Here is a 25,131-nt window from a genome sequence, read left to right on the forward strand (position 1 = left end):
TATTATGTTTTTATATGTGTTGGAAACTGCCCAGAGTGGCTGAGGCAACCCAGTCAGATGGGCAGGGTATAAATAGTCAAATTATTATTATGGAATAGGAAGTCTGTATTTTCATGGGATAAATCTTTGAGCTTATGGGGATCAGAGTGCTTGCCTTGTATTTCAGGTGATCCCTAGGTACAATTATTTATTTTCAAGCCCAGAAATAGAAGTTGTGTTGCTATCAATAGCCATAAGTCTGCATCTTAAGGCCTTTGTCCTTTAAAAAAATATGTCAAATGTAGCACTTTAAATGGTTTTCAAGATTTGGATCGCAAGCTGCTGTGGATGGGGGGGAGTGTAAGGGTAATACATGCCACGTCTCTGTGCCAAATCAATTGAATATTCCACTCCACATTGTGAATGTTCAGAATTCATGCTGTTTAAATAGGCCAAACATCTGCTCCGGCTCTTTAGAGTTCCTCAGCAGCAGTCACACTCTTGTACGTCACCATCACCAGGGTTTGGAATAATCATGGTGCCAAAAACACCCCTTCCAAAATCTGTGAAAAATCCAGTTGCATTTCAGACTCCCATTCAGGCGTCCACAGATGCTGGCGTTATCATAACATCCTCTCCCTCCCTTTTTTGCAATTCAGAGGTAGCTTTAAAACATGCTGTTCCCAAAAGCCGCACTTTCTGCTCCCCCTTTTTCCCCAGTGCATATTATTCATTAGGAGCCTAATGTGAGTTTCAGACTGCACCATGCGTCTTTGACAGAAGGGCATATGTGCCTGGCCATGTGCTTGAGACAGATAAGTACATAAACAGCATATTGGCACCAGACAGACATCTGTGCCTGGGGGCGGGGGCGGGAAATGCTTGTGATATGTACATGAATGACATTTTAGCTTTAATTAAATCCACGTAACACTGAAATGAAGGCTTGATTCCCCCCCCCCCCTTACATGTAAATATCAGGAAGAAGGGGTTGGTTTTTGTTTTGGGGTTTTGCAATATTTTCATGCCTCTGTCACAATATAACCTTAGGCCTTGCAATAAAGTACTAATTAAGTGCCTGCCATGACATGTCATGTAGGGACTGTACTGTCAAGTATATTGCAAGGACAGTTGGGTGCTAACAGGTGGGATCCATGTTAGAAGGCATAGGCTAGAATGCACAGTTTTAAGGGGTGTAATGGGATCCAGCACCCTCCTGGAGCTAGTCCTGTCACAATTAAAATGTGCTTTGTACTTTTAAACAGTTTTAGTAAGTTGGCAACCCTGAAAAGCAGAAGCACTATGACCAGCTTGTACATTTGGCAACCTAGCAAAAAATAATAATTCTTAGACATTTATGCATATGATATATTTATATACAAGGCTTTTAAAGCATGTATCAAATCCCTTTATTCTGTTCTATCCTTTAATTATTAGTAAAGCTGTGTTTGTAAACTGGTTAGAAGTTTAACTTTAAGCAGTTTTGCAATCTTAGTTACTTCCCGAGAAAAAGGATGACGCTTTAGTAGTTGCTTGGTAACCACATTCCAGATGTATGAGTGAAGTTGGTGTATGTAAGGGAGAAAGTCCTTGGAGTTGGGTGGGTATGTACTCTATTCTCTTAGTGTATTAATTAAGGATTAGTCTGTTTAGGATAATTCCTTTACTCCAACTTCTATTCCCCATTTCCAGGGCTATTCTTCATCCTTGCTGTGACACTTGGTTAGCAAATAGACATTTCAACCTTCATTTTTGGTTTGGTTGTTTGTCCTGGAGTCCCCACATTCACCTTTTGCAAAGAAAAGATCTATATCTCATATTTGATCAAGTTGGCATACATTACACAATTGTTGTTTGAAGCTCACAGTCAAGTTCTATCCCAAACTGGGTTTGCATGCTCTTCAAGTGTCCTGATTTTCCCAGGACATTCCCAGAGTTACAGAAGCCATCCCAGCTTCTGATTTGATCACAGAATGTCCTGCTTCCCCCCTCCAAGCAGTGCCACTGCTCAGCTTGGAGGAGAATTTCCCCAAACTACCAGCATCTCTGGTAACTTAACACAATCCTTTAACCTAGGGCTCAGCTACACTCATCATTATAACTGCATTGTAAACGTGAGACACCAGATAGCGCTGTAGAGCAGTGATCCGTCACCAATGGGATTTTCCATTAAGAGCATTTATAATGTGTTTTTCTGTAGCTTTTTCTATGTGTGTAGATCCAGCCCTAGTCTACCACACATATCCTATTCACAACTGATATTGTAACTGCTCAGGGTGAAGTATAGTGTCTCAAGATGCTTGTGTGCTGCTAGGAATTGCTACTGTGGCTTCTGTCCATTGGTTTCCTTGACTATCTCAGTGTAGCCATACACAACGGAGTCAGCTTTAAAGGCTTGGGGGCTATGAGATCCCGTATATCTGTTCCACCAGTGCTCACACAGAGAGACACATGCATTTTCTTTCATATGGGTCACAGCTCCCATTATTCACAGTAATCAGAATGTGGCCATTTTACCTTTAATCATGGGGGAATTTAACACAGTTGGGGTCAGGTGCTACTGTTTCCCTTTCATGAGAAGAGAAACTCAGGCTTTCCTCCCAGACAGCACTCAGTTCTAGCACTTCTCTGTTGGGCACTATTGCCACTATAAGAGAGCAAGGGAGGCATTTATGCTGAGTTCCTGCACCTTTTTCTCTAGAAAAACAGCACTGAATATAACTATATAATTATTTTGACATGTATATTGGTATATGTATTGCACAGAGATGGATTTAGGGAAGTGTGACCAGTTCGGTTGCATTGGGCATAGAGGTTTGGAGGTGCCACTGGGGACACCACAATTATGATTTACATTGGAACAAGAGGGGGGAGGGGTGCTGAATGTTGGAGTCTCACAGGGTGCTGCTGAAATTTGAGACCCTAATACCTGCCATGTGGGCATTGAGCTAGTGGGGTTCATTTTGCTGGCTTGAATCAGGCCCGATGTGTCTGAATTCCTCATAGCCACAAACCTGACATGTTTTAGCCAACTTTTCCGTAGAGTTAGGGTTCCCATCTGCACTATGCATGCATTATCATACCACTTTAAACAATAATGACTTCCTCCAAAGAAGCCTGGGAAGCATAGTTTGTTAAGGGCATTGAGAATGGTTAGGAAACCCCTCTTTCCCTCGCCAGGGCTTGCCCAAGACATTTTGACACCTGAGGCAAGTCACAAAATGCCTCCCCACAAGGGAAGAACGGGTGAGTGAAGATCTGCATCAGGAACAAGGGGAGGGAGAGAAATCAGGATCTGCTGCCACCATGGATTCTGCTACCTGAGGTAGTTGCCTCACTGGTTGGTCACAGAGCTACAATTCTCAGAGTTCCCTGGGAAGAGGAAGTGCCTGATTTCCCCATGCTGTTTTCTTGTATTGTATTCTTAGCAGGTGCTGCCAGTCCACCAGTTATTAGCTTGGTTCCAATGTACACTGAGGTTAATTAAGATGTAAAGTGCTTACTGCAGGTCACAGCAAATTTGCTGGAGGACGCCTTCAGGTTATCCCCATGACCTTTCAAGACGCACAGATTTTCCCATATACGCTATCTTTGCAAGGGCGCTCTTCTGTTCCAACAGATGCAAAGAAGGATGAAGGTGAGAGTGAACAATTAGGTGCTGATTTAAAACCTGAACAGACAAGTCGTGGCTGCACCTCGGTGGGGGGAAAGGCACTGGTTTGCTGGTAGGAAGGGGTACAATTCAATATAGGATGTCTATTGGAATGTTTTGCGTATATTTATAAAATCAGAATATTTCTCATATGTTAACTGCATCGACGCATCTGAATCAATGTACATGCACTTTTCCTTGCACATAACTAGTTCTATCCTAACACAGAGTTTAAATGTGCTTTGTAAATATAATGAAATCAATGGGCTTTAAAAATACAACTCCAAATTGGATTGCGACCAATGAATTGTACATAGGTTTTATTATTTTTTTGAAAGTATCATGATTTAATAAACGTAGGGGATAACAGCATGAAAACTGAGTCAGCAATTCTGATTTCCATTGAAAAGTTAAAAGTATCCTTTCCATATTATACCGCAGCAACATCTTATGTTAAAAGCATAGCAATTGCTAACGGCTGAAACTGTTCACTTGTAGCTCTGTTTCATTCCAGTTAATAAATAGTGTTTTAAAGTAAAATTGCCAGAGTTGGCCGCTATTGGTTCTGTCAAGTTAAAAGGAATACAGACAACATAAGATGAACTACTGGCTTGTTATTCAGGAAGGAGGAGAATTTTCAGGGAGCTTTAGGTACAAATAGGATGCAAGCAAGGAATCACAAGATTTTTGAGCTCCCAAAACCTTCAGTCTTTTTCCTGTCACCCACAGTCTTTATTAATTCACTTCTACCGACAGAGAGGTTGCCTAGACACTTCTGCCTATTTCAGTGGCTTAGCCAATCAAAACAACTACTGCCTGCATGTCCCTCCCGTCTCCAGTTTCTCTTTCCCATAGAAATGACTTGTTGGTGTGTGAGCATCTACTCTTGGATTTTCTTTTCTTTCTGCAGCAGAGTTCTTTTTACAAAGAACTCCATCTTTTACTTCTTTACTGCAGCAGCAGCATTCCAGCTATCTCTTAGTGAAATGCCCATTACAAGAATAAATGCCATTTGGTTCTGTTTCTGAGTCTTTATTATTTACAAAACTTTACACTGGTCATTAATAAAGAAAAAACAAATAAAGAAACAAACACAATCTTTCTCTCTTTTTAGCCATCTGGCTAGAGACCTAATGCTGACTTATTCACATACTCATTTACACTGATCAGACTTAGTTGATTGCATGCCCTGAGGAGGACACCTGTTGCTGGGGAAATTCCCCATTGCCTAGCAACTTGTTCAGGGCCATTTACAAGTTTCAAGTTTCAACAGCCCTCCTAACTTGAAATGCTGCCTTGAACACCTGGTAATTTTATTTTATTTTAATTTTACTCAGTAAGACACAATTCCATTGTCAGCATTTTAAATTTTACAGCAGTCAAAGGCTTTGTAAAAATGTCTGCAATCATAAACTCTGTGGATCAATACCTGAGCTTAACCCACCCTTTAAAAATGCAGTCTTTCATATGTGCATAGTGTATATTTAAGTGTTTTGTTTTAGGTCTACATTTTTTCTGATTCAGTCATACTTATACATGATTGATTATCCTCAAATACCATTGCAGCTTCTGGAAATTTTAAAAATAGATAATTGAAAAGTTGCCTGTTAAGGAACCTGTTGCAGGGGAAATTTTCTGTTGCCTAGCAACTTGTTCAAGCCAATTAACAAGTTTTTTTCTAGAATATTCCAGCAGGGCAGTGGGTTATTTTATCCAGTCCCTCACCTTGTTTCTCAGTAAGACATCACAAAGCAGGGGCAAGCAAGCTAAAGATTGTAGCAAGCTAGGGTGGGCAGGACAATGGTAGCCCTCCATGTCAATCAGCCTACCTAAGCCAATCAAAACCATGTATTCTTCCTGGGATGTGGTGAGAAGCCTTTTTGGAGAGAAAAGTGTGACTCCACACAAGGTGAGGGTCCTGCCAGATGAGATGCTACAGGGGGTTGAAAGTGATCAAGGAGCCCAGCTGCAAGGCACCCAGATGGAGGGGGTGGCCAAAGTGATCCAGTGTGGATGAGGGGCTGGGACTGCAAAGAGATGCAGACAGTGGCTGAAGGCAAGGTGGAAAACAACGCCTTGGATAAGGGTGAGCTGGCTGGAGCCGAGGAGCTGCTTCTGATTGATTTCTCCATCCCCTGGGAGCCTGCTGTGGAAGAGCAGGTGCAGGAGGAAAGTGCCTCAGAGGAGTGTGAGCTGCAAGATGGACATGAAGAGCTGCTCTCCATGTGTGCTAGCAGTGCAGGGGGAGATGCAAGAGGTGTGTCTGCATTGGCAAGAGGAATCCATGTCTCCAGAGATTCCAGAAGATGAGGTGCAGCAGGTGGAATGGAAGGTGCATGTGAACATGCAGGAGGAGAAGCTGGCACCTGAGGAAATGGTGGTGGAGGAACACATGCAAGAAGAGCTTGCGGCCCATGTGCATGTGCCAGAGAATCAGCAAGCTCTGTTGGGTGAGATAAAACCTTCCAATCAGTTTGCCCCATGGGTGCCCCAAGATGGCCTTGCAGGATGGGGACCAGCCCCTATACTGGGTGCAGCCCAGGGCCCCACGGGCTCACCTTCTGGTTCCATGAGTTTGGGAGGCAAGAGCTGGGCTTTGGGAAGGAGGCATGAAGCTCTGACAGAGTCCTCGAGTCCTCCTGCCTCCTTCCCAAAGCCTAGTTAGTGCTTTCCCAGCTTTGAGAAGAAGTGGGGGGGGGGCTGGAGGGGGTGCCAAATTTTGGACTTGCACAGGGTGCCATAGTACCCAAGTGCTGTAGCACACGTCTTCCTGTGCAGCTCCAATCCATCCTGTTCAGGAAGAGCTCAGGAAGAGTTTCCTGAGCTTTTCTTGGGGGCCCTGGCTGTAAGCTAGCACAAGCCATGGCTGTGTTGAGGTTGTGGTTTGCTTGCAGGAATGAGTGTGGTCACAACTGATGATAAAATTCTAATGGAATGTACTGCATATGCTTATAAAATTAGAATATTTTGCAAGGAACGTTCTGCAATGAAGTGGTAAACAGTTAACTTGAATCAACAGCTGCACGAATGAACGTGTACCTCCCTTGGCAAGTAACCAGTTTCTGTTGTTCTGAACTGTTGGCCTTGATCCCACCACAGAGTTTCAATGTGCTTATAAATATAGAAGAGGGCAGGCAGTAGGTGGTGGTGCTGTTGCTGCAGGTTGGGTCCAACACAGTGGGGTCCTGAGAGCTCTTGGGGGCCCTGGCTGTAAGCTAGCACCAGCCATGGCTGTGGTGAGGGTGTGGTTTGCTTTCAGGAATGAGTGTGGTCACAACTCACGATAAAATTCTAATGGAATGCCCTGCTAATAATAATAATGATAAATTAATTTATTTTATTTTATTTAATCCCCACCCTTCCTGGTTTAAAAACCGGGCTCAAGGTGGCTAACAGCAAATATAAAACACTGATTAAAATGTGGCTTAAAAACAGCATAAAATACAACATAAAATGCAGCATCGGTATCAATAAAGTTCAAGAATTCAGGGGTCATTTTTTGGGGGGGGGAGGGAACCCAGTAAGTAGACATCTATGATCACCAGGGCTAACTGGCCAAGTTGGTCCTACTAGGGACAGCAAGGGGACAGGGAAGAATTTAAATGTGGGGTCCCAGAAAGGGTTTATTCATAGAAGAGGAAAGGGGAAAAGGGAATAGATGATCAGGCTAATTCAAATTGAAGGCCAGGCAGAATAACTCTGTCTTACAGGCCCTGCGGAAGGAGATCGAGTCCTGCAGGGCCCTAGTGTCGTGGGACAGAGCATTCCACCAGGTTGGAGCCATCACTGAAAAAACCCTGGCCCTGGTGGAGGATAGTCTGGCTTCCGTAGGGCCCGGGCCCTTTAAGCTATTATTATTCATAGACCTTAGGGTCCTCTGCGGGACATACCAGGAGAGGCAGTCCCATAAGTAAGAGGGTCCTAGGCCGCATAGGGCTTAGAATATTTTGCAAGGCATGTTCTGCAATGAAGTGGTAGAGAGTTAACATGGATCAACAGCTGCATGAATGGACATGCACCTCCCTTGGCATGTAACCAGTTTCTGTTTTTCTGAACTGTTGGTCTCAATCCCAACACAGAGTTTAAATGTGCTTATAAATATAGTGAGATCAATGGGCTTTAAGATGAATTGTGGTTCCTGAATTTCCCATAGGTTATATTACTTTCCAGATTAGTTGTTGCCATGATTTTAAAAAGTCGTGCATCTTGGGTAATGGCCAAGGATGATGGGAGTTGCAATTGAAGGCTGCTTCAGCCTGTATTGCTGACATTCCCAGAGGCCTGAACTGACATACAATGACCTCCCGCAGCTGCAGTCCAGGCTGCCTCAGCTTGCAGACACTGGTTCTTCACCTTTCACCTGCAATGCATTCAAAAGTATGGGCAGGTCCCCCAGGCACACAGAGGCAGTAGCAATTAAGCACAGCAGTTAAGCGATTATTGCAGTTCAGTACAGTTGTACCTTGACTCCCGAATGCCTTGCGAGTCAAACGTTCCAGCTTTCGAACGATCAAAAACTGAGTGTTCCAGTTTTCAAACTTTTTTTGGAAGCTGAGCATCTGGTGCAGCTTCCGCTATAGTTTCTGGTGCACCTGCGGCTTGCTTTCCAAACATTTTGGAAGTTGAACGGACTTCTGGGATGGATTCTGTTGGACTTCCGAGGTACAGCTGTAGTTTGAATTCCACCTCCTCTCCAGCTGATGGTGATGAGTATTAAGATTCTTCTATTTGACACGGGGAACGAAGGCTGAAAGCTAATGGCTTGGCATGATGGGGTAGCACTACCCTGACCTCCCAAGAGCAGAGTTGCTGCTGCTTACTGCAAGGGACAGTAAACTCTCCCCATCCCTGATTATGGGATGTGCTGGTTGGCACTACTTAGAGCTGGAGTCCAAAAACATCTGGAGAGTCACTGGTTCCCCACCCCTGATTTCATCTCTTTGTGGCCAAGGCAAAATCTGTACCAGATATCGCTGTCGCCTACCTGATTAAGACCCAGTATGCTTCTTTCCCCTATATAATGGACTATTACCACTCTAGAAAATGGAGTAGGCTACTAGGCAGTCCTCATATGCTAGTTACAATCTTCCTCAAATGATCCAGCCTAAGACTGTTTCTAATCTATGCAGTATTGAACAGAAGGCAAGCAAGATGATTCCTCTGACTCTTTACCAAGAGGACAGAGTTGCTGAACCTGTTCTGATCTGAAATATCAAAGCGCTAGTATCGATTTGCACTTGCAGATAATTCTTCTACAAATGTCAGCTAAGATACTAATCTTTACTCTTCAAAACAAGTGAAATTTAACCTGTTGGGTCTGAGCAGCCAGAGGCAAGATGAGTCCTTCATCTTTTTTTTTTTTTTTTGGTAATATCTATCCTATATGAGATGAGATGATCAATCAAGACACACTCCCCAGACCCTCAGAATCTTTTTTTTGTAACACCTGGGATCCACTCTTCTCCTGTATGAGACGAGACGATTGATCGGGGGTTTCACTAGATGACCCTTGGTTCCCTTCCAACTCTAAGATTCTATGAACCAACCCAGACCCACAGAAACGCCTACAGTAACTGTATTGGTTAGAGACTTTAATATGCATCATAAACGTGTTTTAAATAGTGGTTCCAACTTTAAGGCGCTATTATGCTTTTTTCCAAGAAATGACAGACTAACTGCTATTGTTGTTTTGTTGTTGCTTATGGACGCGGGTGGTGCTGTGGGTTAAAGCCTCAGCGCCTAGGACTTGCCGATCGAAAGGTCGGCGGTTCGAATCCCCGCGGCGGGGTGCGCTCCCGTCACTCGGTCCCAGCGCCTGCCAACCTAGCAGTTCGAAAGCACCCTTGGGTGCAAGTAGATAAATAGGGACCGCTTACTAGCAGAAAGGTAAACAGCGTTCCGTGTGCTGCGCTGGCTCGCCAGATGCAGCTTGTCACGCTGGCCACGTGACCCGGAAATGTCTCCGGACAGCGCTGGCTCCCAGTCTATAGAGTGAGATGAGCGCACAACCCTAGAGTCTGTCAAGACTGGCCCGTACGGGCAGGGGTACCTTTACCTTTACCTTTTTATGGAATTTTAAGTAAAGTTTATTTCCTGTGGAAAAACTAATAGAATATATTCGTTTTTAATAAAAGTGAAAACAAGAAGGAAATGTTCTGATTCAGAAAGCTACCTTCCCTCTCCTGTCTAAGAAGAGTTACTCATTATGCCATCTCGCTTCTATCTCTTTGTGGGTGTGATGTACAACAATGTACGGATTGCATACTCCTGTTTCTCAGAGGAGCCCTAGCCTAGAGGAGAGGTGTGCCTGCTTTCCTGGGATCAGATTTCTGTTCTCTCAACAGAAAACAGTCTGTTCTGACAAAGGAGGCTTGAAAGGTTCCAAGATGCTGCTCCAGTTGCTCTCTGTCCTCTGGGAGGCCTTGTCCCTGCAAATCGTTCTGGTGTTTCTGGCAACATTTCTACTTCTTGCTGATTACAAGAAAAGGATTCGTCCAAGGGATTTCCCCCCAGGGCCCAGGCCTCTTCCCTTGCTGGGTAATATACCACATTTTGGGGCAAAGGACCCACATTTGGCAGCACGGAAGGTAAGAATGAAGGAATGAACCAGATGGTGAGAAAACAGGTAACATTGCAGTGGAAAGGAGCGTAGAAACCTCACTGGAAAATGAGGCTTAGATGCCCTAGTCTAGCATCCTGATTCCAAGAGTAGCCAGCCAGAGGTCTCTGAGCAGCCCACAGCTGGGGCATGAAGGCAAATGCATCTCCTGTGGTTTGTTCCATCCAGATGTGTATGGCCTCTGAATCTGGGGGATCTATTTTGCCTAACAATCATTGGTAACAAGCCTGTGTCCACACCTGCCAGGTAGGATGGTTGTTTGCATGATTCTATTTTGTTAGCAGGTTATTTTCACCACTTCGACCTTTTACCTCTAGCTCTGGGCAGGGGGGAAAAAAAATCCAGAGCTATGAGCCACATATTTGCATGAGTAAGGTAATGAGCTCTGTCCAGTTCCTTGGTCCAGAGGTCAGTTTGCTTTCCTTGTATTTGACCCTTATGCTCAAGTAGATCATACAATGCCAAGCAGCTTCGCAGGTGCAGTGTGCGAGTTCAAGTGGGCTATGGGCCAGGGTGTCTCTTACCTTGCTCACAAACTCAGTCCCAAACCTCAGGTCTAAATTAAGGAACAGCGTGTTTTTAAAGAAAATAGCAAGAAGATAAAATGGACAGATACTTCTAAGGAAAGCAAATATTAAGAAGCTTGCTATGGTTAATGTTAGCAGTGAATTCACAGAGGTGTGTTTGTCCTGTATTAGAAAGTGGGATTTTAGTGTTGCAACTCCAGCTCTCGAGAATCAGTTACCAACTGAAATCCAACAGCAACCCAGCATGTATTTATATTCCTACAAGATAATTTTGTTTATATTGTAAGCCAGTAATTATGTGATGAAATTGTTGTTTTATTTTTGAATTTGCTTTAATGTTACGGGAGCTTGTGTTTGTGTGTCCTGTTCTGTTTTTGTCTCGTGCACTGTTTTGATGGATTAGCAAAAACCACGAGTGAGGCCATGAAATCGGAATAATTAGCATCCTTAAGCTTTCTTGTCCTGTTGCTTTATCTTCAGACCATGTATTTCCAGGGCTGCTAATGCGCTTGTCAGAATTTGTGGATTGCAACTCCCATCATCCCCCACCGCTGCCCATCTTCACGGGGTTTCATGAGAGTTGTGGTCCAAAACACATTGGCTATCCCTTGGAGTTGCTGACAGACGGGTATAGGGTTGCTACCTATCCTGTGTAATGCAAGATCACCCTGTATTTCAATGTAAAATGTGACGTCCTCAATACTGGACACAATGTGTCCTGTATTTGCTGCACTCCCTCTCCCTGCCATGTTAGGGATCCTCTCCAAATGCTCACCCACACTTCTACGGGAAAGGCATTGCCAGCTGGGCTGGAGAAAAACATCTTTCGCTTCTTTCCTTTCCTTTTTTCTCCTTGCTCCCTCTTTTCATTCCATCCCTGAGGAGGAGCAAGGCTTTCATGTAGCTGCTTCCAGTCCCCAGCCTAGGATCACTGAGCCCTATCTCTCAGAGATCAACAGGTTCCAAGGCTCTAGGAACAAGTAGTTTTCTGTCAGTGTAGCCCAGAAACACCAGTTCTGAACATAGTTATCTGCATGATATTTGAAAGAGGAGGGTGGGGGAGAGGTAGCTCCCCACAAGTCTTGTCCTTTGCCCCACCACCTAATATTCCCTCTCTTTCAGAAATTTAACATGTGGAACAAAGTCATCACCTCTTCAGAATATGACTCTTTGTTTCTTTATTGCCCAGGCCTGCATCTGTTGCTGTGCAGTACTGCATATATGTGAAAAGTCATGTATTTAAGCTCTGGGTAGGAAAGCACAGACAGATTTACAAATTTGTGTGTATGTGTGTGTGCTCATGTGACAAATTCCAGAGGGGCCATAGTGTTTGGCTGCAATAGATTGTAATGAATTGCTTTGAAGTCATTTCAGCACTAGGTGAAAAAACAACAACCCTCAATTCCTCCCTCATCCTCTCCTGTATTTTGCCAGAACCAAGGTAGTAACTCTAGAGGGCTACAGGGGGTACCTATGTACAGGACTCCAAGCCAGCAGGGACCCCAAATGTCTGGAATAAATCAGACATTTCTAAAGGAAGTTATAAACAAAACAGTTGAAGCTTCTTGTTGCTGCTGCTGCTGCTGGATGGATGGATGGAGGACACTTGAGTACATAAAGCATTTTTCTTGTGTTTACATTATTTCCTCCACTCCCTTAGTGTGCGGCCTTTATAGAATAAAACATAATTGACTGGCTTGAAAAGGTTTTGCTCAGAATTAACTCCCTTACAAAAAGAAGGGAGGAATATTGTGGTGCCCCACTCAGTTCTCTATGTCCCATGTACTTTAGGATAAGGATTGTAGTTCTGTTCGCATGTTATGTTGTACCCTCCCCCTTTTATCTTTGCAACGTTAGAGCATGATCCTGAGAAAGCCAAGGTTGCAGATTTGATCCCCATATGGAACAGCTGCATATACCTGCATTGTAGAGGGTTGGAATAGATGATCCTCAGGGTCCCCTCCAACTCTACATTTCTTTGGTTCTATGATCTCTGTGTGGTAGCTAGGCTAAATTAATATATGTGCAGAAGCAGCAGCTCTTGTCAATAGATTGCAGGCGGAGAATGAAGGGGGTCTGTCCATGCACAGTGAACTGGGCCCAGGAAACACTTTTGACATCTCTGCTGCCCCACTGTACGTATTTGATTGCAACCAAGTCTGCTTGTTCCATACAGTATTGGCATTCTATAAACATCAAAAAGGTACATTAATATAGAATATCAATGTAGACTATATAGAGATATTTTGTTCTCTCTTGCATTCTTCCTCTCCTTTCAGCTGGCTGAAAAATATGGCAATGTCTTCAGCATTCAGGTTGGGAAAATATGGATCGTGATTGTGAATGGATTGCATCTGGTGAAAGAAGCTCTTGTCCATCAGGGTGAAAACTTCATAGATCGTCCAGTTGATCCTCTTTCCAAGGAAATCAGTAGGTCATTGGGTGAGTTACTTTAAATTACGGCCAATTGTTTAAATTTATTTATTTATTTCTAGCTCAGAAATGCGCTTCCGTATCATCATTTGGTATAACAGCATAATCCCATCATTTCCTGGTGAAGGTTCCCATCTAATCAAAAAGCCAAAAATAAATGGAGAGAAAAACAGAATTATCATTAAATAATGAAGGCCATATAAACAGGTACCGTTAATCCAGAAAATGAATGCCAGAGTGGCCTAAAGGGCTTCAATGCAGAAGGGACATTTGTAAAAAAATATATATATTGACTGCTTTATGTGTTCCTATATATTTACTTCATTTTGTGTATTTCTAAACATATGCTGCCTTTCTATCAGAGTTCCCAAAAACTTTCAAAGGACAGCATAAAGTTAGTAGAGGGAGCCAGCAACAATATGCGGGGTGGGGTGGGGTAGAATAAATAAGTAAATTTGCCATTTCCACTTACCGTTTATTCTTTTTTCCTCCACCTACACACCCAGTAGGCTTTCCTTGCTTACCAGGCTTGGGGGAGGTATTGGGGGGCCCAAGGAAGCCCTTGGGGCTCCTTCCTACAGCCCAGTAGGTAGCCCCCCACTTTGTGGGGTGGTGTTGGCTCTTGGGATTCCTAGAATTTGCCTTTGCACACAGACCCCCAGAACCAAACTACCACATAATTGGTGGGCCAACTGTATTCCAAAACGCAACCCAAACAGTAAAAAAAAAAAAACAAACCAACCCACAGACAATAACCAAACAGCAGCAGCAGCAGAACTAACGGCAATCAAATAAAAACAACCAGCCTGCTTCAGTCTTTCCAAAGCAACACAAACAGGCAAGCAGAATAACCCAAAGCAAATAGCCCATGTTATAATTAAATGTTAAATGTTCTTCCTTGCGATATGCACTTGTTATTTCTTCCCCTCTAGGAGTGGTCTCCTCTAATGGTCTCACCTGGAAACAACAGAGAAAATTTGCCATATCAATGCTCAGAAACTTTGGTTTGGGTAAAAGGACTTTAGAAGAACGAATACAGGAAGAGAGCCAATACCTAAAGGAAGCTATTGAAGCTGAGAAAGGTGTGAAACAGTCAAAAAAGCCTATTTCCTATGAAAGGTTAAAAAATACATTGGTCATGGTATGAAGCTTTCAAGTGCTGCTTTGTGCAAATGTAGCTCTGCTTTAGATGGGCATCAATGTAAAACTCAGCCCAGGGGTATATCCATTGTGGGTCTTATTTCTCCCATAGCCACAAGCCTTGGATTCAAACAGAAATCAAACACTGTGCTCTGAAACTCTCCAGCTTGCTCTTTTACTTCTAGGTCACATCCCTGCAAAGTCTACCCTAGACTCTCTCACTGCAGTCTGATGGAGGGGCCTTTCCCCCAAGTGATCACCTCATGAGACAGCTAGCCTGCCTTATGTTTTAACGCTTGCTGCCTCCAGGGATTCAAAAGTGCTAGCACCCATAACCTCAAAACAACATAGATATAAAATCTTACAGAACAATGTGCTAGAAAGCTTATACCTATAGCTGTGCAGTTTTCCTTAGCATTTCCCCCTAAGTATAAAATTCATCCACTGTGCCGTCTAGACATCCCCTATCTGAAGAACATCTGCTGTGCCCCCATACTCTGTCCAGACCCACCCACTTCCCCCATGTGTTTTTGTTACATGGAAGCCATAAGCAGTCTTATTCCTTCTCCATTTTCTTCTTCTCTCCCTCTCCAGGGCAGCCATTTGACCCTCACTTTCAGATTAATAATGCTGTTTCAAATATCATTTGTTCTGTCACTTTTGGGGACCGCTTTGATTACCATGACAGTAATTTCCAGAAGTTATTGCTCTTCCTTGATGAGATAATATATCTTCAGGGATGTATGTGGACTCAGGTAGGTCTTCTGGTCCCAGGCACACTCCCACATTTTTGTTGACTGTTCATTGATTTGCTTTCGGCCCTCATGTTTCTTTATCATCTTATTTCTTTTTTCCTTTTGTGCATCATACACCATCCCATATCCCCTTGAAATCTTGTCTTGTCTTCACATTATCTATTAAAATACCAAATGTAGGGCCTGATTATAAGCTGGATTTAAGATCCAGAGCATGTCTTGCAATGAACACAGTGATGCGATCCCAAAGGACATACACGGCTTAATTCCACACTCCCCTCTTACCAATTAGAATCTGTGAAAGGCCCCCCCCCCATGCAGATAGGCAATACCAAATGAGAAAACTACATTGGCACCATTTTCCTGATATCAGGCAAGGAGCGTGCATTTGTCAAGCAGGTAGCCATCTTCATGGGAAGGCATCACATGGATTGCTACCTCCTTTGATAGTAGCATGATCTGCAACTGTTATGAGAGGGCTTTCCCTGAACAAATCTGATGTTAGTATTTGTTTCCTCAGATGTACAACGCATTTCCCGCTCTCATGAAGCACTTGCCAGGGCCCCATCAGACTGTTCTTAAAAACTGGGGACAACTGAAATCCTTCGTGAGAGAAATCATTGAAAAACATGAAGAAGACCGGAACCCATCTGCACCCAAAGATTTCATAGATGCCTATCTAAATCAAATGGCCACGGTAAGAAACAAAAAGTATAGTTTGTGTAGTAGCAGTAATAGAAAGCAGAGACAAAATCTAAAGGACCAGAACTTACCCTGTTTTTCATTGGCTCTGTATGAAAGCAGCCAAAGAGGTGAGGGTACATGTGTGTACAAGTGCATATACATGAATATGAAATAATGTGTATCCAGGGGTGACCCACCACCACTTGTCCTGAAATCCACCAGATTCATAGGGCTGTTGACTTGGCTGTGCTAGATCCAGGACACTTGTCAGGAATAGAACTCAGGAATCTCACTCATTGTCATCACTTGATATATAGGACTGAAACTGGGATGGTGTTTTTAATGACAGATGAACCCTTTGGTGCATTTTCTTTGTTTTAAGGAGGATGCTGCTTCCAGTTTTCATAAAGACAACCTCCTACAATCAACACTGGATCTCTTTCTTACTGGAACAGAAACATCTTCTACAACCCTGCGCTGGGCCTTGCTTTACATGGCCATTTTCCCGGAAATTCAAGGTAGAGCCATCATTTGCTTACTTGTCTTTGATTACTTTGGGTTTGGAATAAATCTACTGCAATTAAGGGATGTAACCTATAGGCTATTAAGTTCAATTTGTTTTCCATGAGTATGATTAACATTGAATAGCACCAGTACTTTGTTTCTAGAAGAAAAGGTGCCAGTACGCACCATGGAGTTGTTACAATAAGTGCCACACTTTTAACATATTCGTTAAAAGGTTGCTGGTGGTTCGTACCTTTGAGTGCCCCCAGGAAACAAAAGCTGAATTCCACCGTTCCCTTTTTTGGATGAGTTCCCAATGCCATGTTGGTATGTTACTATGCCAGATACATAGATATAGGATGGGAGATATCTGGCTTGACAGCAGAACATGTGAAAAGGATCTGGGAGTCTTAACATGAATCAACAGTGTGATGCAGTAGCAGCAAAAGAAAAAGAAAAAGAAACCCTAATACAGTTCTAGGTTGCATCAACAGTAGTATAAGATCAAGTGAAGTAATAGAACCACTATGTTCTGCCTTGGTCAGACCCCAACTGGACTACTGATTTCAGTTCTGGGCACCACAGTTTGAGAAGGCTATTGATATGCTGGAATGTGTGTGGAGGAGGGTGACACAGATGATCAAGGGTCTGGAACCAAGCCATCTGAGGAACGGTTGAGGGAGTTGGGTATGGGAGGACATATGATACCCATCTTCTAATCTCTGAAGGGCTCTTATGCGGAAGATGGAGCAAGTTTGTTTTCTGTTACTGCAGAGGGTAAGACCTGAACTAATGGATTCAAATATTAGGAGGAGCTTTCAGACAGTGGAATGGACCACCTCAGAAGGTGGTGGACTCTCTTGGATGACCATCTACCAAGGATTCTTTAGCTGTGATTCCTGTATTGCATGGGTTGGAATACATGACCCTTGGAGTCCCTTCCAATTCTACAATTCTATGATTCCATGAATCCTTGCCTCTAGTCTAAGCTATAGGTTCAATAGCAACTACAATAAGGTAATTTCATAGCAAAATGTGGAAATGTTTTTGTTCTCTTAGGGATTCAAAATTAGAATGGGAGCTAGGTTGTATGAATGATGTTCTGTGGTCTGCCTCAGGATATTTTCTGGAGTGATTCAAAAACGCAGTAGGTCTAGTCATATTAATATGTTGTTATGTAAACTGATTAATTTATTTTGTTGAATCAACTCAAGCAAATACAGAAAGGAGACACATAGGGTGGAATTCAACTTCAAATTATGATTCCATTTCCTCATCGCCAGTGTTGAATAGTGGGTAGACATAGCAGATGACGCAGCGATTTCTCCAAAGCAGCTCTTTATTTGTAAGCTGGAACAGAACTGAGCAGCGAACAGCTCAGCCGGCCTGCTTTTATACATTGTAGCAACAACAACCCAGGGTTTCCCGCCTAAAGTAACTGACGTGGACCTGAGTGAAAACTATATACAGTGGTACCTCGGGTTACATACACTTCAGGTTACAGACTCTGCTAACCCAGAAATAGTACCTCAGGTTAAGAACTTTGCTTTAGGATGAGAACAGAAATTGTGCTCCGGCGGCACAGCAGCAGCGGGAGGCCCCGTTAGCTAAAGTGGTGCTTCAGGTTAAGAACAGTTTCAGGTTAAGAATGGACCTCCGGGACGAATTAAGTACTTATCCTGAGGTACCACTGTACACGATACTTCTAGGGGTCAGGGTGAGAACTTCAATACTTAACACCATTACTGTCTTCTCCCACTGTGTGGTGTTCTGGGGGGGGGGTCCTGAGCTACTAGAGATTAGGGGAAGTGGGAGGAGAGAGGGGTGGGGAAGTCCCATTGCGTGGACAGACGGAGTCCCCAGATCCCGCGCGGTCCCCCCGTCATGTGGAATAACGACTCAAGAGCTACTAGAGATTAGGGGAAGTGGGAGGAGAGAGGGGTGGGGAAGTCCCATTGTGCTGGCACCTGCTTAGTTAAGACTCACCATTGTATACTTACTGTAAATGTGTGCTAGTATTTGATGTTCAAATGCAAGAAATTCAAATGCGAATCATAGCATCCCTTACAAAAATGTCCTCAAGCTTTGCTTCCTGAATCATAATGTGATTTATGCCACACTGAAGCCAGTTAATATCATAGGTGTCTTTAATTCACAACACTTCGTTTAGCAAGTAGTTGACCATAAAATGTACCTCTTTCAACATGACTTCTAAATGGAGATTGTTAACTCAGTTGCTAGCTGTTTTGCATTTGATCTGAATTGATTATATGTATGAGCTGATGTTCTTTTAAGTGTTATATCATATGCATATATAATTATTAATATGTAACTGTTTTTGTATATGTAACTGCTTTATATACTTTAACTGTTTTTAATGTGTGATGTTTTGCTGTGGTTTTATAATTTGCTGGAAGCTGCCCAGAGTGGCTAGGGCAACCCAGTCAGATGGGCAGGATTTAAATAAATGTTCTATTATTTTTATTTTATTTTATTTTATCTTTGTTATTATTTGGACAGGATTCGCTGAAGGAGTCCTGTCAGCAGAAGCTGTGAGCATGGACTTCCACTTGTGCAAAAAGGCTTCCCTCCACTCCTCTCCCTGTACTTCTGTCTCACACACCCTGAAATTGCTTCAAGGAGGTTGTGAGAGGCCACAGAACAGTGCGGAAGGGGGGCGGGACTTTCCATCTGGCAAGCTACAATAAACGGTGCAGTCAAAACAATTCTATTTAGGCAGTAGATGGACCATTCCAACTAGAGATCTTCAGCTCTCAGTTTTTGTCTGTTCTTCTTGTATTGAAGCTAATCTTCTTCATTTGCAGCCAGAGTCCAAGCGGAAATAGATTCTGTGATTGGCCAGTCTCGCCAGCCAGCGATAGGTGACAAGGACAGCATGCCCTATACCAATGCGGTTGTTCATGAAGTTCAAAGGATGAGCAGCATTGTGCCACTGAATGTGCCCCGGATAACAACTAAGGACACAACACTGGCTGGGTTTCATGTGCCCAAAGTAAATGTTAAGAACATAAAGCTCTTCTTGTTTGTTTTTGCTCTTCCAGTAAAGAGCACAAGCTTTTAATGTTTGATGTTTTATCGTGTTTTTAATATTCTGTTGGGAGCTGCCCAAATAATTGGCTAGGGAGGCCCAGCCAGATAGGCAGGTTATAAGTAATAATTTTTTATTTTATTTTATTTTATTTTATTTTATTTTATTTTATTTTATTTTATTTTATTTTATTTTATTATTTATTTCATTTTTATTAGGCCATCATGGTGCCATCCAGATGTTGTTGGACTCCAACTGCCATCAGTTCCTGCCAGCATGACCAACAGGCAGGGATGATGAGGCTGTATCCCCAAACATCTGGAGGGCACCATGTTGGTAACTTCTGGTCTAAATACAGAGTTGTACCAGTCTCAGTTTGAATGGGTAGCTAGTCTGTCAGAAATTAGCCAGTATCTGGTGTTGCTAACCCTGAATTTTCGTAGTCCAGCAGACTTTGAATGTCTTTTAAAATCTATATTGGAACTGTGCTTTTGTGGGAAATCTTTGAATGAATTAATAATGAAAAGTAAATATTGCATTCAGAACATTTCCTTTCTCTGTCAGGAGATATAGGTTTAGTACTGCTGTAATTTCAAAGAGAATACTTGAAAGCGCCTTGTCATTTTTATCTACTTTCTTCTCTGCTTCTCCTTTGGCAGGGAACCATATTGCTCACCAATTTGACCTCTGTGCTGTTTGACAAGGATGAGTGGGAAACACCCAATGAGTTTAATCCTGGCCATTTCCTAGAGAATGGTCAGTTCCGGAAAAGGGAAGCATTCCTGCCATTCTCTGCAGGTAACAAAAGTTGAGGAGCTGCTCACCAGAATCGCAACAGGGCCTATATGATGGCGATTTACTTACTGAGTGCTGGGTATATTACTAACTATATTGTGCATTTCAGGGGTCACCAACCTTTTTGGACAGTGAGTACTTTTGGCATTTAAGAAAGTGCTATGGGCACCAATCACAAAATGGCTGCGCTTGGGGCTGTGGTGTACACAAAAATAGTTTTGACATGACTCCCCACTCCCACCCCAGCAAAGTAGGGATTTTTGAGGGGGTGTTTACTGAGATCTTTAATGAGTGCCAAAGGTGGCTCAGACAGTCCTTGAGGGCTAGGGTGTATTGTTTACAGCAGCGGTCAGCAAGATTTATCTTGCCTGGGCCAGAACGGTCCTGCAGAGATACCTCCCTGGGCTGGATCGCATGTGTGCATGAGCGCGCCCACCTGTGAATTTCGGTGTCTGCATCTGCACAGGTGCGATTTTCGGTGTCTGTTCATGGTGCCGCGGAAGCGAGTCCTTGCGCAGTGCTGTACCAGTTTAGCGCAGTGCGCGAGCGGGTAGCTTGGTTCTGGGGCAGCTTGTGGGCCGGTCAAACGACCTCTGTGGGCCACTTCCGGCCCATGGGCCTTAGGTTGCTGACCCCTGGTTTACAGGGTTTCCCCTCAGGGAATATGAGAAACATTGTGTGTGCAAGCTTCCCTCTCCATGTTCACACAGTTGTTTTCTTCTCTGCACCCTGCTTCTCACCATGCAGCTTAGAAAGTAAGCCACTTGTGGGGGAAAGGGATCTGTTTCCCTGTGGGTGAATTGCTTTTGCCCTACCGTCCTCATCCTTTCAGCTTGCTGTCCTTCCCTCCTTCCAGCTCCTAGCATTGCTCTCCCCCCCCTTAACCTTACTCTCCGTCTCCTCTCCCAACACCTCATGTTACCCTCACTGTGTTGTGTTGTGTGTTTGTGACATTATGTCTACATTGTTGTCTGGCCCTTCCCACTGCTTGGTCCCTCCAACAACTTTATTGATTGACTGACTGACTGACTTATTTTTTATTGCCTGTTCTAAGCTGAATGTTTTCAGTTAGTCTAATGTGACCCTTTCTCCAAAAAACAAAACCACATATTTCCATCCTGAGTTCCTAAAGATTGATGCAATTTCCTGAAACATTTGTAAGATCTTTTTTGGGGGTCAAGGTGAATGCAGAGTTTTGGGTTAAGCCAGTTAACTGGATATTAACTGAATGATAGTTGGTTTTTATGATGTTTTCTATAATCTAGCAGTATATAAATTTTATGAAATAAATAAATAAAATAAATAAATCTCCACATCTTTGAAATGTGAGAGGGAAGCTGTAAGGTTAGGGATGAACAGATCTGCCAACTTTGGTTTCCTTCATTTTTCCAATCTTAAATTCAATTCTCCATATTTCAGCAGCAATCTGCAATAGAAAAGAAAACCCATTTAAGTGCATGTTTTTCTTATTGACACATTTTTAAAGCTCGCTGTGACTAATTTACACAATTTTGTAAACAATTCCTCTAATATAATGAATCTTTGTACGTTCTTTTCTCTAATATATGATTTTTTTTACACTTTCCCTTTATAAGTCTTTTTGTACACATGGGTTGGTTGGAGACTGCACTGTAAATATGAAAGAATGGCTGTTTTTTGTGTGTGTATATGCATGCCTGTATTCATATTTAGGGAGATTGCTATGAAGATGTAAACTCTACTAACATAGTCTCTCTCTCTCTCTCTCTCTCTCTCTCTCTCTCTCTCTCTCTCTCTCTCTCTCTCTCCCCCCCCCCCCCCCGTCTCTCCCTCCCTTTTAGGAAAGCGAGCTTGTCTTGGAGAGCAGTTGGCAAGGACTGAGCTTTTTCTTTTCTTCAGTGCCCTACTTCAGAAGTTCACTTTCCAGGCTCCAAAAGGCGTGACATTAAGCCTTGACCATCGGTCAGGTCTTACGTTATCCCCCCAGCCGTACCGGATATGCGCAATCTCTCGCTGAGGGGACTCATTTTATGGCACTGCTCATTAAAAGAAGATGGTGAAGAATTTGGCCAGCACTACCTCCTTAGTTTCTGTCCTTAGGAGGACAGCTCAATAGTCATAGCTCAATAGTAATGCATGTCCATTGTATTTAGAAGGCCTCAGGTTCAATCTACATGACTGGTGTGTGGTTCTTCTCATAAATGATCTCAAGTATGTGACTTTTAAAATTGTCCTGGGGGCATAGCTAGGGCAATGTCTTATAAACCAGCAAAGCCTTGTACCTGAACCACTTCAACATTCAAATGCCAGATCAATAACCTACTATTGAGAAAGGTTGCAGATGTCTGGTAAATTGTAGACTTTGATACTCAAGCTGTAGTTGGTCTACAGGTCATGTCAAATTTTAATTTGGTTCAAACAGTTAATTTAATGAAAAAGGCTTACTAAAAAAGTTTTTGTAAGTTGGCAGTGCAGAAGCACTGTGTACATGGGCCAATCTAGCAAGGGTCAATCTGTGCACTTGGCAATCTAGCAAGTTAATGTTTATTACAGACATCAGTGCTTATGACATAGGTGCATAGAGTGATTTTAAAAGGATTGCTAGCCTGGATCCTTGGGGTGTGTTTATTCATAACCCATCTTTTAAACGGTAGTCTGCCTTTGTAGGATAATTTCTTCATTCCAATTTCTATTCCCTTCTCTCAGGACTTCTCTTCACTAGTGATAAAAAGTTCTAAATTGTGTAATATTTGATTTGGTAATAAAGCCTTGAACTTTCATTTTTGGGCTCGTTGATTACCCCGGTTCTTCTCCTTGCATTCCCCTTTGGCAAAGAAAAGATCCTATGTGGTGTGTCTCAGGCCTGATCAACCTTGGCAATACACTGCAAGATTGCTGTTTAAAGTTTCCATTCCAGTTCTACCCCAAACTGAGTCTGTGACAATAGGCAGTATCTGCACTATATACACATACAGCAATATCATACAGTTTTATACAGTCATAGAATCCTGTAAAGGGCATGGAGAGTTGTGAGGAAACCCTTGTACTCCTAGATATATGGGGTGTACTCTAAGATATATGGGGTGGGATTCTGCTTGCATAAGAGGGCTCCCCCCCACTCTCCTCCAGGGGAACCCCCCTAAAAACTTGGCTCAGGTGAGAGTATGGGGTGAGGGGGTGGGAATCTATTTGTCTGGCAATCTGAAATACTTGCCCTGCTGGAGCTTTTGCACATTGTTGAATTCCTCCCCTAATGTAGAAGTAGCCCTAGAGGGAAGCAGCGAGAAGACACTCTGAAAGGTCAGTGACTAATTTGTAGAACTAGAGACCTTCCTTTCAAGGGTGACTTAAAGCCTTCATTTCCTAAAAAGAACCTGAGTTGTGTCCATGTTGTGGTCAAGACAGTGGTGGACTTCGGGGTCTCAAATTTTAAGAGCAGCCTGTGCAATGCCAAAAATGGTCCCCCCCCCTTATCTCACTCCATTCTAAATCACAGTTGCAGCATCCCTGCCACTCTCCCCTAAATCTACATCTGCTGAGGGCCAGCTTGAGAGTCGAGAGCTTCTTTCTCTCGTTACCGTCAGCTTGTTCACTTCTGCATCTTCTTTTCCGGAAGGTGGAGTAAGATGGAAGGATATGAAGTGGACTAGGACCTGGGCAACAAGGATTCAACTCCTCACTCAGCCATGAAGCGCACTGGGTGACCTTGGGCCAGTCACTATCACGTGGCTTAACCGACCTCACGGGCTGCTTGTGATGATAAAATGAGGAAGAGGAGAACCATTTATGCCACCATAGGTGGAATATAATCGTAATAATTTAAAAGTAAATATAAAATAAAGAAATAAAATATCTCCAGCCACCCCACCCCACCCCACATCAGATTTTGGATTGTTGGGGGGGGTTGTATTTGTAGGAAACTGGCTTTAGAATTGGGAGTTGCTGAACCTGTTCTGGTCTGAAGCTATCAAAGAGCTAGCATTGATTTGCACTTGCAGATAATTCTTCTACAAATGTCAGCTTAGATACTAATCTTTACTCTTCAAAACAAGTGAAATTTAACCTGTTGCGTCTGAGCAGCCAGAGGCAAGATGAGTCCTATCCTATATGAGACAATATGATCCATTGAGACAACCTCCTCAGACCCTTAGAAAGAACTGGAGAAACTTATTGGTTTAGAGTCTTTAATATGTGTCACAAACCTGTTTAAAGTAGTGGTTCCAACTTAAAGATGCTGTTACACCTTTTTCCAAGAAATGACAGACTATTGTTGCTTATGGTATTTAAAGCTACATTTAGTACATGTGAAAAGGGTGTGTGTGTGTGTTGAAAGTGAGAACAAGAAGGAAATATTCTGATTCGGAAAACTACTCTCCCCCTTCCCCCTAAGAAGAGTTACTCAATAAGCCATCTCCTTCAGCCTCCTGGTTGGTGTGATGTAAAGCAATATATGGGTTGCAAACTTTGCCCTGGTTTTTTTACAGAAACATTAACCAAGAGGAGAGGTATAACTGCTCTCCTAGGATCAGATTTCTGTTCTCCCAACAGAAAACAGTCTGCTCTGACAAAGGAAGGCTTGAAAGGTTCCAAGATGCTGCTCCAGTTGCTCTCTGTCCTCTGGGAGGCCTTGTCCCTGCAAGTTGTTCTGGTGTTTCTGGCAACATTTCTACTTCTTGCTGATTACAAGAAAAGGATTCGTCCAAGGGATTTCCCCCCAGGGCCCAGGCCTCTTCCCTTGCTGGGTAATATACCACATTTTGGGGCAAAGGACCCACATTTGGCAGCACGGAAGGTAAGAATGAAGGAATGAACCAGATGGTGAGAAAACAGGTGACGTTGCAGTGGAAAGGAGCGTAAAAACCTCACTGGAAAATGAGGCTTAGATGCCCCAGTCTAGCATTCTGATTCCAAGAGTAGCCAGCCAGAGGTCTCTGAGCAGCCCACAGCTGGGGCATGAAGGCAAATGCATCTCCTGTGGTTTGTTCCCAGCATCTGGTATCCAGATGTGTATGGCC

The 25,131-nt window shown here is 43.2% G+C and overlaps 2 protein-coding genes and 1 long non-coding RNA gene across 3 annotated transcripts in view; 2 read left to right on the top strand and 1 right to left on the bottom strand.

Moving 5' to 3' along the window:
* Positions 1 to 9,864: 9,864 nt before the first annotated feature.
* LOC310765788 (cytochrome P450 2J4-like) lies at positions 9,865 to 22,896 on the top strand. The gene is made up of 9 exons (XM_083621282.1): positions 9,865 to 10,218; positions 13,057 to 13,219; positions 14,143 to 14,292; positions 14,945 to 15,105; positions 15,626 to 15,802; positions 16,172 to 16,307; positions 19,119 to 19,306; positions 20,002 to 20,140; positions 21,958 to 22,896. Exons 1-9 carry the CDS (start codon positions 9,880 to 9,882, stop codon positions 22,131 to 22,133), a joined length of 1,629 nt encoding a protein of 542 aa, XP_083477408.1. The 5' UTR covers positions 9,865 to 9,879; the 3' UTR covers positions 22,134 to 22,896.
* On the bottom strand, positions 21,361 to 23,866 carry LOC310765809. The gene is made up of 2 exons (XR_014549816.1): positions 23,695 to 23,866; positions 21,361 to 21,563 (listed from the first exon to the last, which is right to left on the bottom strand). It is a non-coding gene; the product is annotated as an uncharacterized lncRNA (long non-coding RNA).
* A 160-nt stretch (positions 23,867 to 24,026) lies between these two features.
* Positions 24,027 to 25,131, top strand: part of LOC310765248 (uncharacterized protein) — a 28,306-nt gene continuing 27,201 nt past the window's right edge. Inside the window, exon 1 of the mRNA XM_083620024.1 lies at positions 24,027 to 24,908. Within this exon, the coding sequence (XP_083476150.1) occupies positions 24,567 to 24,908 (342 nt within the window). The 5' untranslated portion in view covers positions 24,027 to 24,566. The remainder of the gene's footprint in view (positions 24,909 to 25,131) is intronic.

Source organism: Podarcis filfolensis, assembly GCF_964270895.1.
Source record: "Podarcis filfolensis genome assembly, chromosome: 6".
NCBI lineage: Eukaryota > Metazoa > Chordata > Lepidosauria > Squamata > Lacertidae > Podarcis > Podarcis filfolensis.

Excerpts from the sequence above, each read along its gene's own strand:
- LOC310765788 (XM_083621282.1), top strand. The coding sequence starts at position 9,880 with ATGTACGGATTGCATACTCCTGTTTCTCAGAGGAGCCCTAGCCTAGAG. Across the intron at positions 15,106-15,625 it reads AGGGATGTATGTGGACTCAG|ATGTACAACGCATTTCCCGC; the intron begins GTAGGTCTTCTG and ends TTGTTTCCTCAG. Across the intron at positions 15,803-16,171 it reads ATCTAAATCAAATGGCCACG|GAGGATGCTGCTTCCAGTTT; the intron begins GTAAGAAACAAA and ends CTTTGTTTTAAG.